Source organism: Nilaparvata lugens, chromosome 1, assembly GCF_014356525.2.
Source record: "Nilaparvata lugens isolate BPH chromosome 1, ASM1435652v1, whole genome shotgun sequence".
NCBI classification, from domain to species: Eukaryota; Metazoa; Arthropoda; class Insecta; order Hemiptera; family Delphacidae; genus Nilaparvata; species Nilaparvata lugens.
In genome coordinates, this window is record NC_052504.1 from 85,695,195 (window position 1) to 85,709,779 (window position 14,585).

Below are 14,585 nucleotides of genomic sequence, written 5' to 3' on the forward strand. Positions count from 1 at the left end.
AAAAATATAACAAGGGTAGCCTACTAGTAATTTTCTATCATTAAATAGGCCTATTAAAATAATTTATTATAAAATATTACTGTAGTTTTATTAATAAAAAATAGAACTTACTTCTAGCGATGTACTCTTCGTTTGAAATATCAAGTGATGGCTGAAAAAGTATATTTAGTTCATTAAACAGTATTCATCATAAATACCAATTTACAAGTTACAAATACGAAAAGCCCACATTATCAGTTCGTCTTAATGATCAGAGCTTTTTATGGTCTACTACACCTTTTCCAACTCTATTTGAGAAAGTATCAATTGTGTATTGAGAATAGTCATTTGTATTTGAGAAAACGTCAGATTTTCCTCAACTTTTTTTTTTCATTATTTCATCGCAAAATGAAATACTACACCTTTTCCAATAATTTTATTTAAGAAAGTATCAAGTTGATTTTAGAAAGTATCAATTGTATTTGAGAATAGTCACTTGTAATTGAGAGAATGTCAGATGTAGATGAGAATAGTCAATTGTATTTGAGAAGTCATCACTTGTAATATTGAGAATAGTGAATTTTATTTGAGAACATACGATTTGAATTCGACAAGTTGTCAGTTGTAATTGGAAAATGATTTTTCCTACATTTACCTTGAAAAGTGGCCATTCCTGCACTGATAACAGAACGCAAAGAATCACTTTTCCGCTCTAGTGCGGGAAAAATTTTTTCTGCACTCCAGATTTGCAGCATGACAACGCAAAATAGTTAGTAGGTTATATGGAGCACCAGTGCAGCAAAACCAAAATTAACTTGGTAACAGTGATTGTTATTATAATAATAAATCAAGGACACCGAGTTCGAGGACAGCCACCACCCACACAGCACACAGCCGCCCCGCCATTCAAACACACATACATTATTATTCAATTTGAAAATAAATTAAGGTTTTCATTAATAATAAAATTACACAGAAAAACATTTGATGGATTTCAGGCAATTTTACCCATAATTACCCACTTTTCATATTCAATGGTAACTGTAGGAAAAACTTAATGTGAAATACGTGCGCAAAGTTCCTCTGCTGAACAATAGTTATTTGTGCAACTAGTGCGCAAAGTGACAGTTTGCTGCACCGAAAGAAACGTTTACGAAACGGAATGGTTTCTTGAGTGCAGCAGAGGAACTTTGCACACGTATTTCACATTTAATTTTTCCGACAGTTACCATTGAATATGAAAAGTGGGTAATTATGGGTAAAATTGCCTGAAATGCATCAAATGTTTTTCTGTGTAATTTTATTATTGATAAAAACCTTAATCCTAAAATCCTAAAGTCCTCGTTGTCCTTGGTTATAATATATAATGAATAATAATTAGCGCGTTGCGCTTCGTTGCACCTCTGCTCACTATAGCAGCCACAGCAGTCACTGTTACCAACTTCATTTCGATTTTGCTGCACTGTTGCTCCATATAACCTACTAAGTATTTTGCGTTGCCATGTTGCAAATCTGGAGTGCAGAAAAATTTTTCCCGCACTAGAGCGGGAAAGTGATTCTTTGCATTCTGTAATCAGTGCAGCAATGGACACTTTTCAACGTAACTGTAGGAAAATAACTATTAAAAACCCAGTACTTCTAATGTTTACTTCCAGTACTTATATTTTTCATAACTGTACTCATAAATTAATATAGTAATATATTTAATATTGCAATAAAATGCTTATTTTTTGAGCAAAAAAAAAAGATTTTCAAGCCCCAAAATCCATTGAAGAATTGCCGGATTGTTTGATTAAAAGATTCAATTGATTGGTGATAAATTTCAATTTCGCCGTAAACATAGAAAATTTGATCTTCATCAAGTGCAATATTTCATAAAATGTTTGGAGACAAAAGTCGCGTTTCTATGTATGTTCTACATACATAGAAATGATAGCAGTCATTCGTAAACAGTGCAGGGGAAATACTTTCACCATTGAAAATATTAATTTGCCCCATGTAATGCCTATGGTATAGTAATTGGAATACTGTGTACGTAGTACACAACCTGCTCAAATCAAACCTGTACTGTAGGCTACAGAAGAGTCACGACAAGTCAATTGGGAAATTTTCTCATTTTCAATTAATATATTCTCATTTACATTTGACGATTTCTCAAATTCAATTCACTATTCTCAATTACATGTGATTACTTCCCAAATACAATTGACTATTCTCATCTACATCTGACATTCTCTCAATTACAAGTGACTTTTCTCAAATACAATTGATACTTTCTAAAATTAACTTGATACTTTCTCAAATACAGTTATTGGAAAAGGTGTAGTATTTCATTTTGCGTGACTTCACACGTTCCCGGTTTCAAACTTTTATGTTCTAGCTTACATGTTCCCGGTTTCTATCTTACATGTTCTCCCATAAGAGAACATGTACTCTTCTTTTTTTGTCTTCTTCTCGCATTTTCCAATGAATATTATACAATATAGATGTTTTATGAATAATTAAATTATCAATTTAATAATCCTAGTTTATGATTTAAGGATACAACATTAGATTGATTACAATTATTAGGAGCAAACTATAGATTTGAGTGATGAATTGAGTCATTGCCAATCTATAGTCTTCGTTTCGATTGGCCTTGATCGAGTCCTAGTCCAGTCAATGAAGGGTTGTAGAGGGAGAAGTTTTGAGGACAATTTTTGACGCCGCAGCTCTTCTAAGTGAAGAGATAAATAATATATACCAAAAGTCCCCACCGCTACCCACTGTTCTAGGGTGGTGAGGGTGGTCCAAATGTACCATTTTTTTTGTTTCTTGCCTATAATATCTCAAAAGATATGAGACTTATTATGACTAATCTGTAAAATATAATAAGAGCTTACAAAATTCATTACAAATTCAAAATTCATCTCTAATGGTTTTTGAGATTTCCGAGCTTCAATTTGTGACATTTTAGATAAAAACACGTTTTCCTCAAATTTTTTGCTTATTTTGGTCACATACCTCTCTGATTATCGATGAAAAAGTACATGCTGATCATGTATAAGGCATTATCATTATAAGGCATTATAATTCTCTTCAATTTCATGTATGATAAAACTGATGCAATGGTCTAAATCTGGGTTTTCGTTTGTGCGTAAATGCCGTCGTCGACCACGACTGGGTGAGAATCTCAGATTGGGTGGATTTAAATTTGTCTAAATAACCTAAAAGATTATCTTCAACTATGATTTAATGTAAATGGTTGAGTTACTACTTTTTTATACTTTCAAATGGCAACATATTGATATTATTAGACATGTTTGATTCTTGTGAATAATAAACACAAAAAATCTGGTGTGGCGCATTCACACAACTTTCCTTGACGTTATGAAAATTGATCACATGACGCTAGTGCTCACGCACATCTCAAGTCTACTTATAAACAAAGAATTGAGCCAGCTGGTGACAGGACAATAACGCTGGAGACATACGAGGTCTGCTATCTCTTGATAGTGAATCATTTAATAGAATCAACAGTTGCCAACAGTTTGCAATTGGATAATCACATTTTCTCAAATTTCGAGCTTATTTTCTATTTTAGGTGAAAATGTTACTGAACATTAATTGTAGAGATTTTCATGCTCAATCTTTTCCACTCAAAATTTTTTGTTTAAATTGTATCTGAAGCCTGATAATTGGGAATCTAAAATCAAACTTTGCATAGATGGGGCGGAGCTCCTGAAATTTCTACAGATATAAGACTTGTGGCAGTTGATAGAGCTCATCAATGACTATTTTAGGTATAAATTTAATCAAAATCGTTGGAGCCATTTTCGAGAAAATCGCGGAAAACCCTGTTTTTGACAACATTTTCTTCATTTTAGCCGCCATCTTGAATCGCATTTGATCGAAATTGTTCGTGTCGGATACTTATATTGGAAGGACCTTAAATTCCAAATTTCAAGTCATTCCCCTAATTGGGAGATGAGATGTCGTGTACACAGACGCACATACACACACACACACACACACACACACACACACACACACACACACACACACACACACACACATACAGACCAATACCGAAAAACCACTTTTTGGACTCAGGGGACCTTGAAACGTATAGAAATTTAGAAATTTGGGTACCTTAATTTTTTTCGGAAAGCAATACTTTCCTTACCTATGGTAATAGTGCACGGAAAGTAATAATGTAAAGTTATTTGATCAGCTGTTTTAGCACAATTGAAATTTGGACAATATGAATGTCAACAATGCTTGTCGTCGTCGACTGGGGAAATTTACGCACAAACGAAAATGCACCTGAGATTCTAACTTTGTCGTGGTCGACGACAGCATTTATATGCACAAACCAAAACCCAGCTTTAGGGAAATACATAAAATAATCATACATGAAATTGAAGAGAATTATAATGCCTTATACATGATCAGCATGTACTTTTTCATCGATAATCAAAGAGGTATGTGACCAAAATAAGCAAAAAATTTGAGGAAAACGTGTTTTTATCTAAAATGTCACAAATTGAAGCTCGGAAATCTCGAAAACCATTAGAGATGAAAGGAAGTTTTGTAATGAATTTTGTGAGCTCCAATATTTTACAGATTAGTCATGTCCATAAGACGCATATTTTTTGAGATATTATATGCAAGAAACCAAAAAATGGTACATTTGGACCACCCTCACCCCCCTAGAACAGTGGGTAGCGGTGGGGACTTTTGGAATATTTATGTATGTCAAAAGGTAGAGTATTTTAACTTATCCTGAAAGTTACAGTACCTATTATATCTACAACAGTCTCCAATTTATTGAAGGGTTCCCATACATATGACTCACTCTGTATAATATGTTTACATAAAATCGGATGACTGTCACCATCGTTTATTGTCATAAACCATACAATATGTTGAGACAATCGTCATTATTCATAATAAAACAACAATTTGAAGAACTCAACTATCACAGTCAAACCTATAGGCCTACTACACACTACAATTTACACATAATTACAATGGATTTATGAGCAAATATATAAATTTATAGTACGGTACAGTACTACACAATAATAATAACAATAATGGTATCACATCTATATTGGAATTTCTCTCTTATCACACATGTCATATCATAATAAATATGTAAATAATCCGAATTGAGATCTAAATATTATGGAATCCAACAGATTCCATAATATTTCATTACATACTTTTTTAAAAATTACATAATTCGATTTGATTTGAAAAAACTGTCAAATGGACAAAAAAACTCAAATTTAAAATTTCAAGAGTGTGTGAAATTATATATAAACAAATGTTGGGCACAAAACATATCCACAATAAATTTGGATTCAATTATAAATGTTTTTTATACTTTAGCCCTATAGTTTACATGTTGAATTGTGGCCTAATTGGCGAATTAAATTCCAACGATTATAGATCAGTATACAGGGTGTTAACGAAATCCCGACCAATACTCAAGTGCATTGTTCCTGGGTAACAAACATATCTAAATAGCATAATTAAATTATCCGGAAGTCTTCAGTTACTCACACATCGGCCATTTTGCTTTTGTCACTTTTTTTTTTTTTCTGAATAATGGTTATACATACGAAATTGGAACTTTGCACATACATTTATAAAAACTAGACAAAGGTACAAAAAAATTATGATAATTTTTCAAATCCATAAAACAAAATGGCGGCCATTTAAAATGTTGTTTCTTAAATAACTCAGAAACCGTTGGTTTTACAAAAAGTTACAAGTATAATTTTCTTTAGTAAATTTCAATTACCTATCGATTGATACCTAATTTCATCAAGGTTGGACCAATATTAACTGAGATATGGCCGCTTTAGTGATAGGTGACCTCTGAAAGTTTATTGCAGTTCACACCAAGGCATGCTGATGGAGTCGCCTCAATGATGCAACAATCTCTATTTGCATTGAATGTTATTAGTATGCGATTTTGGGTCATTTCAAACAATGAAATAACGTTACATAACCCTCTAAAGGTGGGTCACCAACCACTAAAGCTGCCATATCTCAGTCAATATTGGTCAAATATAGGACAATCAGGTACCAATCGATAGGTAATTAAATTTACTGAAAAAAAATTATCATTGCAATTTTTTTGTAAAATCAACGGTTTCTAAGTTATTTAAGAAACAACATTTTAAATGGCCGCCATTTTGGTTTATGAATTTGAAAAATTATCATAATTTTTCTGTAGCTTTATCTAGTTATTATAAATGATTATGCAAAGTTTCAATTTCGTATGTTCAACCATTATTTAGAAAAAAAAATAAGTGAAAAAAGCAAAATTACCGCTGTGTGAGTAACTGAAGATTTCCTGACAATTTAAATATGATTTTTAGATAATATGTTTTTTACCCAGGAACATTGGCCTAGAGTTCGTAAACAGTAGGGAATTCGTAAACACTCTGTATGCTCATATCCATAACGATATATTCATTCATGGAAAATTTTATGTTATTCCATATATTATATTTGAAATGCAGAATTTCATTAAAAATTCAAACTTACGTGTACATTGATGCTCAATTCAAAAAGTACATAAATTCCGTGAGAATATTATATTGCCGCGTTTGACCAAAAATGCGTTACAAACATACATAATGCAAATCCCTTCGAGTTGAAAAGTAGGCCTCACTACACTCGGTGAATTAATCACTTGTTAGTAGCGATATTAACAATCAATAATGCCGGTGCATATAAAGTAAACAGTACCAAATTATACTGTGCAATAATTATGACAAAAACGAACGACTTGCCTTTATTGGTTTTGCCTTTACTCGCATTGCCTTTATTGGAGTCAACATAATTGAGGCGCCGAAAATAACCATCACCATTACAGGCAGACAGAAATGATGGATCGTCGTCATTATTCCACCACTGCCTTCACTAACAAAATTAAGATGCATTAAATTACATTATTTCGTAATTTATGTACATCACAATATTTGCAGGTTTATGTATATGAATCCTATTATAGAGAGTAATATAGAATATAATCCTATTATAATAAATTGAATACATTTTCTTGAACCAAAAAATTTACAAGCATAATTCCTTATTCATTTATTTATTCAACAAAGACAAAACACTTATCAAAAAATGATTAGAAATGGAAAAACAGGTGTATAGCCCTTATTCCCAAACACTGATTGGTTTGATTAATAAAATAGATGGTATAGCAGAAATGATGTTAGGTTAAGTAATTTACACAGGAGTATTTACAGAGGAGTCTTTATGAAGTTGACTGGTTGCCTTCATATTGTACTTTTACACAGGACTGCAGTTTCGTGTTGAAATCAACACATCTTCAGCTGTAGTGAAGCATGCATACTGCAATCCTGTGTACATGTCTAATAAATGGGACAGAAATGAAACTGTTTTTTTCAATAATTACAGTCGAACCTCTGTATAACGAAGTCGATTATCCCGACAAAAAATTCGCTGCAGAGAGGTGTTCGTTATTGAGAGGTTGTCTCTCAAGAAAAACTCCACGATCTTATGGATCTTGTAAGAGCGTATCGCGGCGGTAAATAAGTGAATATGTGACATACATTTATTTCCAGAAAGCTTGATTTGTACTATTAGATGAGTTTAATCAAAGTAACTCAGTAGCAATATTTTTCAATTTCATTCACCAAAGTTATTTTACTAATTTTTACACTACTATTAGTTTGAACACAAAATACGGTAATTTTGTCAATGACTTCACTATAAATACTATAATAACTCAACTCTCCTATTCTTTATGTTTTATTTGAGAAAGTGAGTAATTTTCGGTTGAATTCTGCATTATTGAATAAAACATCATGTTCAATAAACGACTCACATCTATTTAGACAGTCGAATATGTTGTCTGGTACACTATTTTTCAGCTTTAATCCTTGCCTGATAATTTTGAAAGCTTCTAGAACTTCTTGATCTGACGGATTCTAAATGAATGAATATGGTACACAAAACATATCGCGAACGTAGGTAGGCTATCTATTAGGCCAATATTAATATGGAAATTTGAAAATTCATGCTGTTTAAAAAACATGTTTTTTTTTAATATTTATAGAATGTAATGAGTAATGAAAACTCACCAATTTATTTCCAGAAAGCTTGATTTTGTACTATTAGTAGAGTTTAATCAAAGTACATACTCTGTAGCAATATTTTTCAACTTTTTACACTGCTATTAGATGGAACGCAAAATACTGTTATTTTGTCAATAACGTCACTATAAATACTATAATAACTCAATTTTCCTTTTTTTATGTTTTATATTTGAAAAAGTGAGTAATTTTCGGTTGAACTTCTTGTTCTGACGGATTCTTCTCCTCAGATTCGTCACAGCCATCATCATCATAGTCAGTTCAAAGAATTGAAATGTGTGACAAAAGCAAGAATGGGAAAGTCCAGTCGTTCACCTGCCTGGTCTTCAATAATGACAAGTTCTTGGAATTCAATTTCCAGTAACTTGCATTCAATTTCCGACATGTGTTTCACCCTCTATTGACTGTCTACCACCCTATCTTCTTCCTACCTGAATAGCCATTATTTTTAGTCTATTGACCTTTCTGCTGAAACTAAACAATTCCTTGAAAATGATCGTCTGCTTCCTATACACACTACATTCTGTATGTTGAAGTCAAGAGAAAACTTTGTTGTTGAGAGGTCCGAAATTCGTTAAATAGAGGTAAATAAGCAGCCAGAACTCTAAAATGTCATGGGACCAGGTAAAAATTCGTTGTGTAGAGGATTTCGTTAAGTGAAGGTTCAACTGTATTAATGTTATAAATTATGTATAGCATGAAATATGCAGACTATAACTTACGTTAGGTGAGCCTGGATCTGCAATAAATATTCCAAAGATGTAAAGGTGGAAGATAGAACTTGATGAATTGATTATATATGATGGTTATTAGAAAAAAGATGCACAAGAAAATATTAACGTGTTCGAAGACCCGAATTAGAAGTTTGAACAATAAATAATATCTATGAGTGTTGCCAAGTGTTCACTGTCTCATCCAATGTATTAACTGTACGTGTCTCATCCGTGTACACACAGGTATTAGACAATATATTTACGTCAATTTGTCATAGTGAGATGTGAGATTCGATTTAAATTTTCAGCATTGGTTATATGTGAAGCGTTGGTTTTATTTTATAAGGAATTCTGTCAGTTTAACGCTGTGCAAAGGCTAAAAATAAACTTTCTACTCGTAATATTTTCCGAATTTTTTCGATTTGTATATCATCAAGCTAACAAAATAAAAACGTTTTCTCAGGAGAACATTTTTTCCGATCATTAGGTAGTTTTTGAGATATGAGCGCCTGAAGTTTGAATTTTTGGGACAGAACATTTCAAATTCGGTAAGATATAAATCCATGAGATCTAGAGGATGAATTCTTCATGGTATTGTTGATCTAGTAAAACAAAAAATTTATCATTTTTTAAAAAGTTATTCAATTTACCAAAAATAACTCAACTAAAAGTTATTTTTGGTTATTTTTAGTAAATTGAATAACTATTTTCAGAAAATTTTTGTTTTACTAATTCAACAACTTCATGGAGAATCCATCCTCCAAATCTCATGGATTTATCTCTTACCAAATTTGAAATGTTCTGTCCCAAAAATTTAAAATTTAGGCGCTCATATCTCAAAAAGTAATGATCAGAAAAAAAATTTTTTTCCTGAGAAAACTTTTTCATTTTGATAGCTTGATGATAAACAAATCGAAAAACTTTGAGAAATATCACGAGTAGAAAGTTCATTTTTAGCCTTTGCACAGCCTTAAAGTGAATCTCACAATAGAGTCGCTTTATTTTATACAAATTTTCAAAGTAAAAATACTCAAAATACTAGTATCTAGTTCTGTGAACAGTAGACTTCGCACAGTTATTTCAAACTAGTAAAATGCCATGCCCTATAGGAAGAATAACAACGTTGCTAAGAAGCAAAAGCTGTAACAGCGGACTATAGATTCTACATTAAATTTGCAATATAAAAAATGTCCAGTAACATTTTCTTATATAGACCTTAGTTTTCGAGATATATAGATTCTTCAATATTTTTTAAAAACGTGAATAACTAGAAAATTACATGTCAAAATCGAATTCTAAGGATATGGTTGGAAATGTGAAGAAATTTCCAATGGGATTCATATAAATTTCATTTGTTTGAGTCTTTGAACTTTTCATGGGCGTTCAAACTGTTTTAAATTTGGCTTTGAACTCCACAAATTACGTCCTTTTTTAACTTCGAGCGCTCGTAACAAGTTCAAAAACGCCAAAAAGGAACAAATTAAACAAAACTTATTGGAAATCTCATCCTCTTTCCAGCCAAATCCTTAGAATTAGATTCTGATTGATACTTTTTCAAAAATATCAAAAAACTTATATTTATCGATATTAAAAAAATAATACTGGACATTTTTTGTTGCAAATTTAATGTAGAAACTATGTATGGTCTTCCACTGTTACACCATTTGTGGGACACTCTGTATATTGTAATCTGCATGAATAAATAAAGCACTCACTCACTAAGAGCCGGTTTCTGAGCTCGGGATTTAGCTAAGTTCTAGACTTTAAACAGCTGGAGTCAGAAAAATGGCTTTCCGAAACGGGGTGTAATCGCAGTTTTTATGATAGGTAATCTTTATGTTCTAATTTCTATTATTGGAAACGTTTTTCCTTGACGAAATGAAACATTCCCAGATAATTCAAAATAGCTGAAACTTTACACTATTTTCTCTTTATTTTATTTTGTGTTCAATTTTCTAGTTTTTCGAAATTTAATTTAAACGTGGACTGCGACTACGCCCCGTTTCGGAAAGCCATTTTTCTGACTCCAGCTGTCTAAGTCTAGAACTTAGCTAAATCCCGATCTCGGAAACCGGCCCTAAATCAATCAATCAATCAAACAAACAATCAATCACTCTTTCTGTTACATGGCAAACCATGCACCAGTCCAACCTTTCAGTCATGACGGGTTTGAATTGATAGTTTATTGTAATTGAATAGATAATAAATTGAGTAGGTATAGTAACCGTATGATGTTGTTGATTTATAGGCGGCGAATGGTGCAGGCCAGGTGCCGGCTGCTGTGATGGAGGCGGCCATTTTTCGCAAGGACTACTACGAGCGTGTCTTCCTGAGGCGAGTGGTGCAGGTGGCCAGGGAGGGTGGAGAGAGGGGGCAGGGCGCTGCCAACCTCCTCACCAGTCTCTATCAGTGCGGCAAGTGTCCGCCCGCTATCTACAGGGAGCTGAAGGGTGCTGCTAATGCCAGCTAAATCATCAAACACAATCTAAGTGCCGGTTGCACAAAAGCCTGTTAAATCTTAACCGTAATCAATTACAAGAGAAATCACATCTTTCAAAAGAAAGTAAATTGAAAGTACCATTTCAATAAAGTAAAGAAATACCAATCTTAAAGGAGTACCATTTTTTAAATCTTACCCGAGATTTTTTTCAAAATCAAAAATTCTTTATTGGTTCTTAAAACAAAAATCAAAAAGTTCAGCAAAAATATAAGAAACCAAAACACCTGCAAGGAAAATCCTGTTCGCAGGTGAGAGTTGCTAATACAATTCAATACGAGTCATTAAGAACTCACAAAAGATGAAATAATAGATTATATAATATTATAATAATAATTTATTCCAAGAAAATCAGAGAAGCCTCCTTTTCACAGTAGCCTTCTCTTATTGGTACTTGTGGATTTAATCATGATTCAAATTCAACAGGCTTTTGTACGGGCTTTCAAATTCAACGGACTTGAAATTTGATAATAATCGTAGATATAGATATTGTAAAAAATCGAGAAGTATTGTTCATGAGAAAGCTGGATAGAAACTGTAAAATTCTGAAACTTGATAATAGGTCACCGTACATATTATAGAAATTGTAAAAAAATCGAGAAATATTGTTCTTGAGAAAGCTGGATAGAAACTGTAAAATTCTGAAACTTGATAATATGACACCGTTAGCTATAGAAATTGTAGAAAAATCGAGAAGTATTGTTCATGAGAAACAATACTACTAGATAGAAACTGTAAAATTTAAAAACTTTATAATTAAGTACGGTCACCGTACATATATAGAAATTGTAAAAAATCTATAAATATTGTTCATGAGAAAGCTGGATGGAGACTGTAAAATTCTGAAACTTGATAATAGGTCACCGTATATATTATAGAAATTGTAAAAAATCTATAAATATTGCTCATGAGGAAGCTGGATAGAAACTGTAAAATTCTGAAACTTGATAATAGGTAGCCGTACATGTTATAGAAATTGTAAAAAATCGAGAAATATTGTTCATGAGAAAGCTGGAAAGAAACTGTAAAATTCTAAAACTTGATAATAGGTCACCGTACATATATAGAAACTGTAAATATCTAGTTGTATGCCCAGGGTTTATAATAACGCTGAATTCGTACGCAACAGTGACAGTGAAAATATAATTCCCTTAAGTTCTAATTGGACTATTCTCACTCAGCCCGGCTGAGAGTGTATGAATAATACTGTACAATTTGAACTTATGGGAATTATATTTCACTGTTCAATGTCACTGTTGTGTGCGAATCAACCTTTATATATTTTACCAGGATTGTATCTATTGTATTGATTGTATGAATAAATAAAATAAAGTAATTAACAATATTGGAAGAATCGACAGATTGTAAGGAAACTGTGAACAATTTAAAATGTATTATAAACTGTTGAAACAATAAATTGATCATGAAGAAACAATAAAATATTGTTAGTAATGAAAATAAATTGTTGAAAGAATCGATAAGTAAGCAAACTGTAAGCAATTATATAAATTGTCGATTGAATATATTGGATGATGATGATGATCATTGTCAACTGTTGAATAACTATTAATCGATTATAAAGAAACTGATGTATAGAAATATTTGTCAAAAGAAAATAGAATGTCGAAAGAACTAATAGATTGTAGGAATACTGAAGAAAATTTGTATTTATCGATTATTATGATCGATCAACTGTCGAAAAAATGAATCGATTTTGTAGGAGCTGTAAAAAATTGTTGATTATGGAAAAACTCGTTGAAAAAACTAATTGATTGTAGTGAAACTGTAAAAATTTGAATTTATTGATGATAACCATAATCATCATTAACTGTTGAAAGAATGAATCGATTATGAAGGAACTGCATTAATATATTAATAATAAAAATAGACCGTAGAAGGAACATGGGGCGCTGTATGTTACCTGTACATTAAATCGATTTTTGTTATGTTTTTCCAAATATGATAGGCCTACATTTTAATGTTTCCAATGTTCTTATTATTTTTAAACTTTGTCATTTTAAACCAGTTAATTTTCTATGTTATATATTTTGTATTCTAAATAAAAAAAAAACAAATTCGAGCAATGTTGTACTCTTTACCAACACCCATTTCCATTCACGATAAATTTGATTTTTTGCTTTTGAAATCTATCATCTCAATTACTCAATTCAACTTATACAGAATACAAAATACATTTAAAGAGACTAAATATTCTAAAAACAAATTTGTGAATCAATAATCTCATCAATAATTCGATACATTGTGGAATTTGAATTTTTATTTGAGCAAAACTTTCATAATGCTAATAGGATATATTTTCATTTATTCTTTCAACTTATTCATTTTTCAGCAATGATGTACTATAGAGAGATTCACTTAAGACTGTCAGCATTGATTGAGTTGAAAGCATTAACATTATTCATAAGGAATACTGACAGTTTAAAATGAATGGCACTAAATGTGTTCAATGCCATTAAAATACAATGATATCTTGACTCAATAACTGAAATAATTTGTACAATTCAAATCCATAAAGAGTAACGGAGCACAAAAGTAATAAAAAGAGTTGCAAATTAACAATGAATAGCACTCAGCCTCTTATTGTGCTTAGAACACATACGCTCTAACTAGAGAAAGAGGTTCAATGAGAGATGAAAGGGCTAATAGTTTCAGGTAATATTAATAATATCGAGTGACCTGGCTGGCTCAGGTCTGGTGTCTGGAGTTTTCAGGTCGTAACTGATATAGTTTCAGGTGTGAAGGGATTTATTGAGGGATAGAGGGCCTTAAATTTTCAGGTGTGTTCCAAACCACTTCCAAATGTATTATAATTTATATTTTGATCATTAAGGAACGCTTAGTCTCCAGCCTTGACGAATGTTCAATGACAGTAAAATTAATTATTCCAGTTTATGGTTGTCACTTGTCAATATAGATGAGTGAATAATCTATAATATAATTAAGGAAAGAATTTGATTATACACGTAGGGGATAGGAAATTCACGAATGACGCATCATCACGTCTCAACTACTCAACTGATTAACTTGAAATTTTGCATAAAGATTCTTAATTAACCGAGGATGGTTATAGGCCTATTTTCAATTTTCCAATATTTCATTACGTCAAGTTTTCAGTTTGTAAAGTCTTAAAATAGACCCTTGCGGAGCACGGGTTACCTGCTAGCCTATAATATAATAAAGGGAAGAATTGGCTTATACACGTAGGGGATGAGAAATTCACGAATCATCAAGTCTCAACTACTCAAC

The 14,585-nt window shown here is 31.9% G+C and overlaps 2 protein-coding genes across 4 annotated transcripts in view; one reads left to right on the forward strand and one right to left on the reverse strand.

Moving 5' to 3' along the window:
- Positions 1-9,136, reverse strand: part of LOC111044621 — a 32,770-nt gene extending 23,634 nt beyond the window's left edge. Inside the window, exons 1-3 of one of the 2 annotated variants that reach the window (XM_039419434.1) lie at positions 8,831-9,136; positions 6,792-6,900; positions 112-151 (exon numbers count right to left, since the gene is read on the reverse strand). In XM_039419434.1, coding sequence (XP_039275368.1) covers positions 112-151; positions 6,792-6,881 — 130 coding nt within the window. In that variant the 5' untranslated portion in view covers positions 6,882-6,900; positions 8,831-9,136. Of the gene's footprint in view, positions 1-111; positions 152-6,770; positions 6,901-8,830 lie in introns of both variants that reach the window. The other variant, XM_039419433.1, reaches the window with a different exon arrangement.
- The window catches only part of LOC111044622, a 49,683-nt gene extending 37,377 nt beyond the window's left edge, over positions 1-12,306 (forward strand). Inside the window, exon 8 of one of the 2 annotated variants that reach the window (XM_039419430.1) lies at positions 11,070-11,433. In XM_039419430.1, coding sequence (XP_039275364.1) covers positions 11,070-11,291 — 222 coding nt within the window. In that variant the 3' untranslated portion in view covers positions 11,292-11,433. Of the gene's footprint in view, positions 1-11,069 lie in introns of both variants that reach the window. The other variant, XM_039419429.1, reaches the window with a different exon arrangement.
- Positions 12,307-14,585: the final 2,279 nt, after the last annotated feature.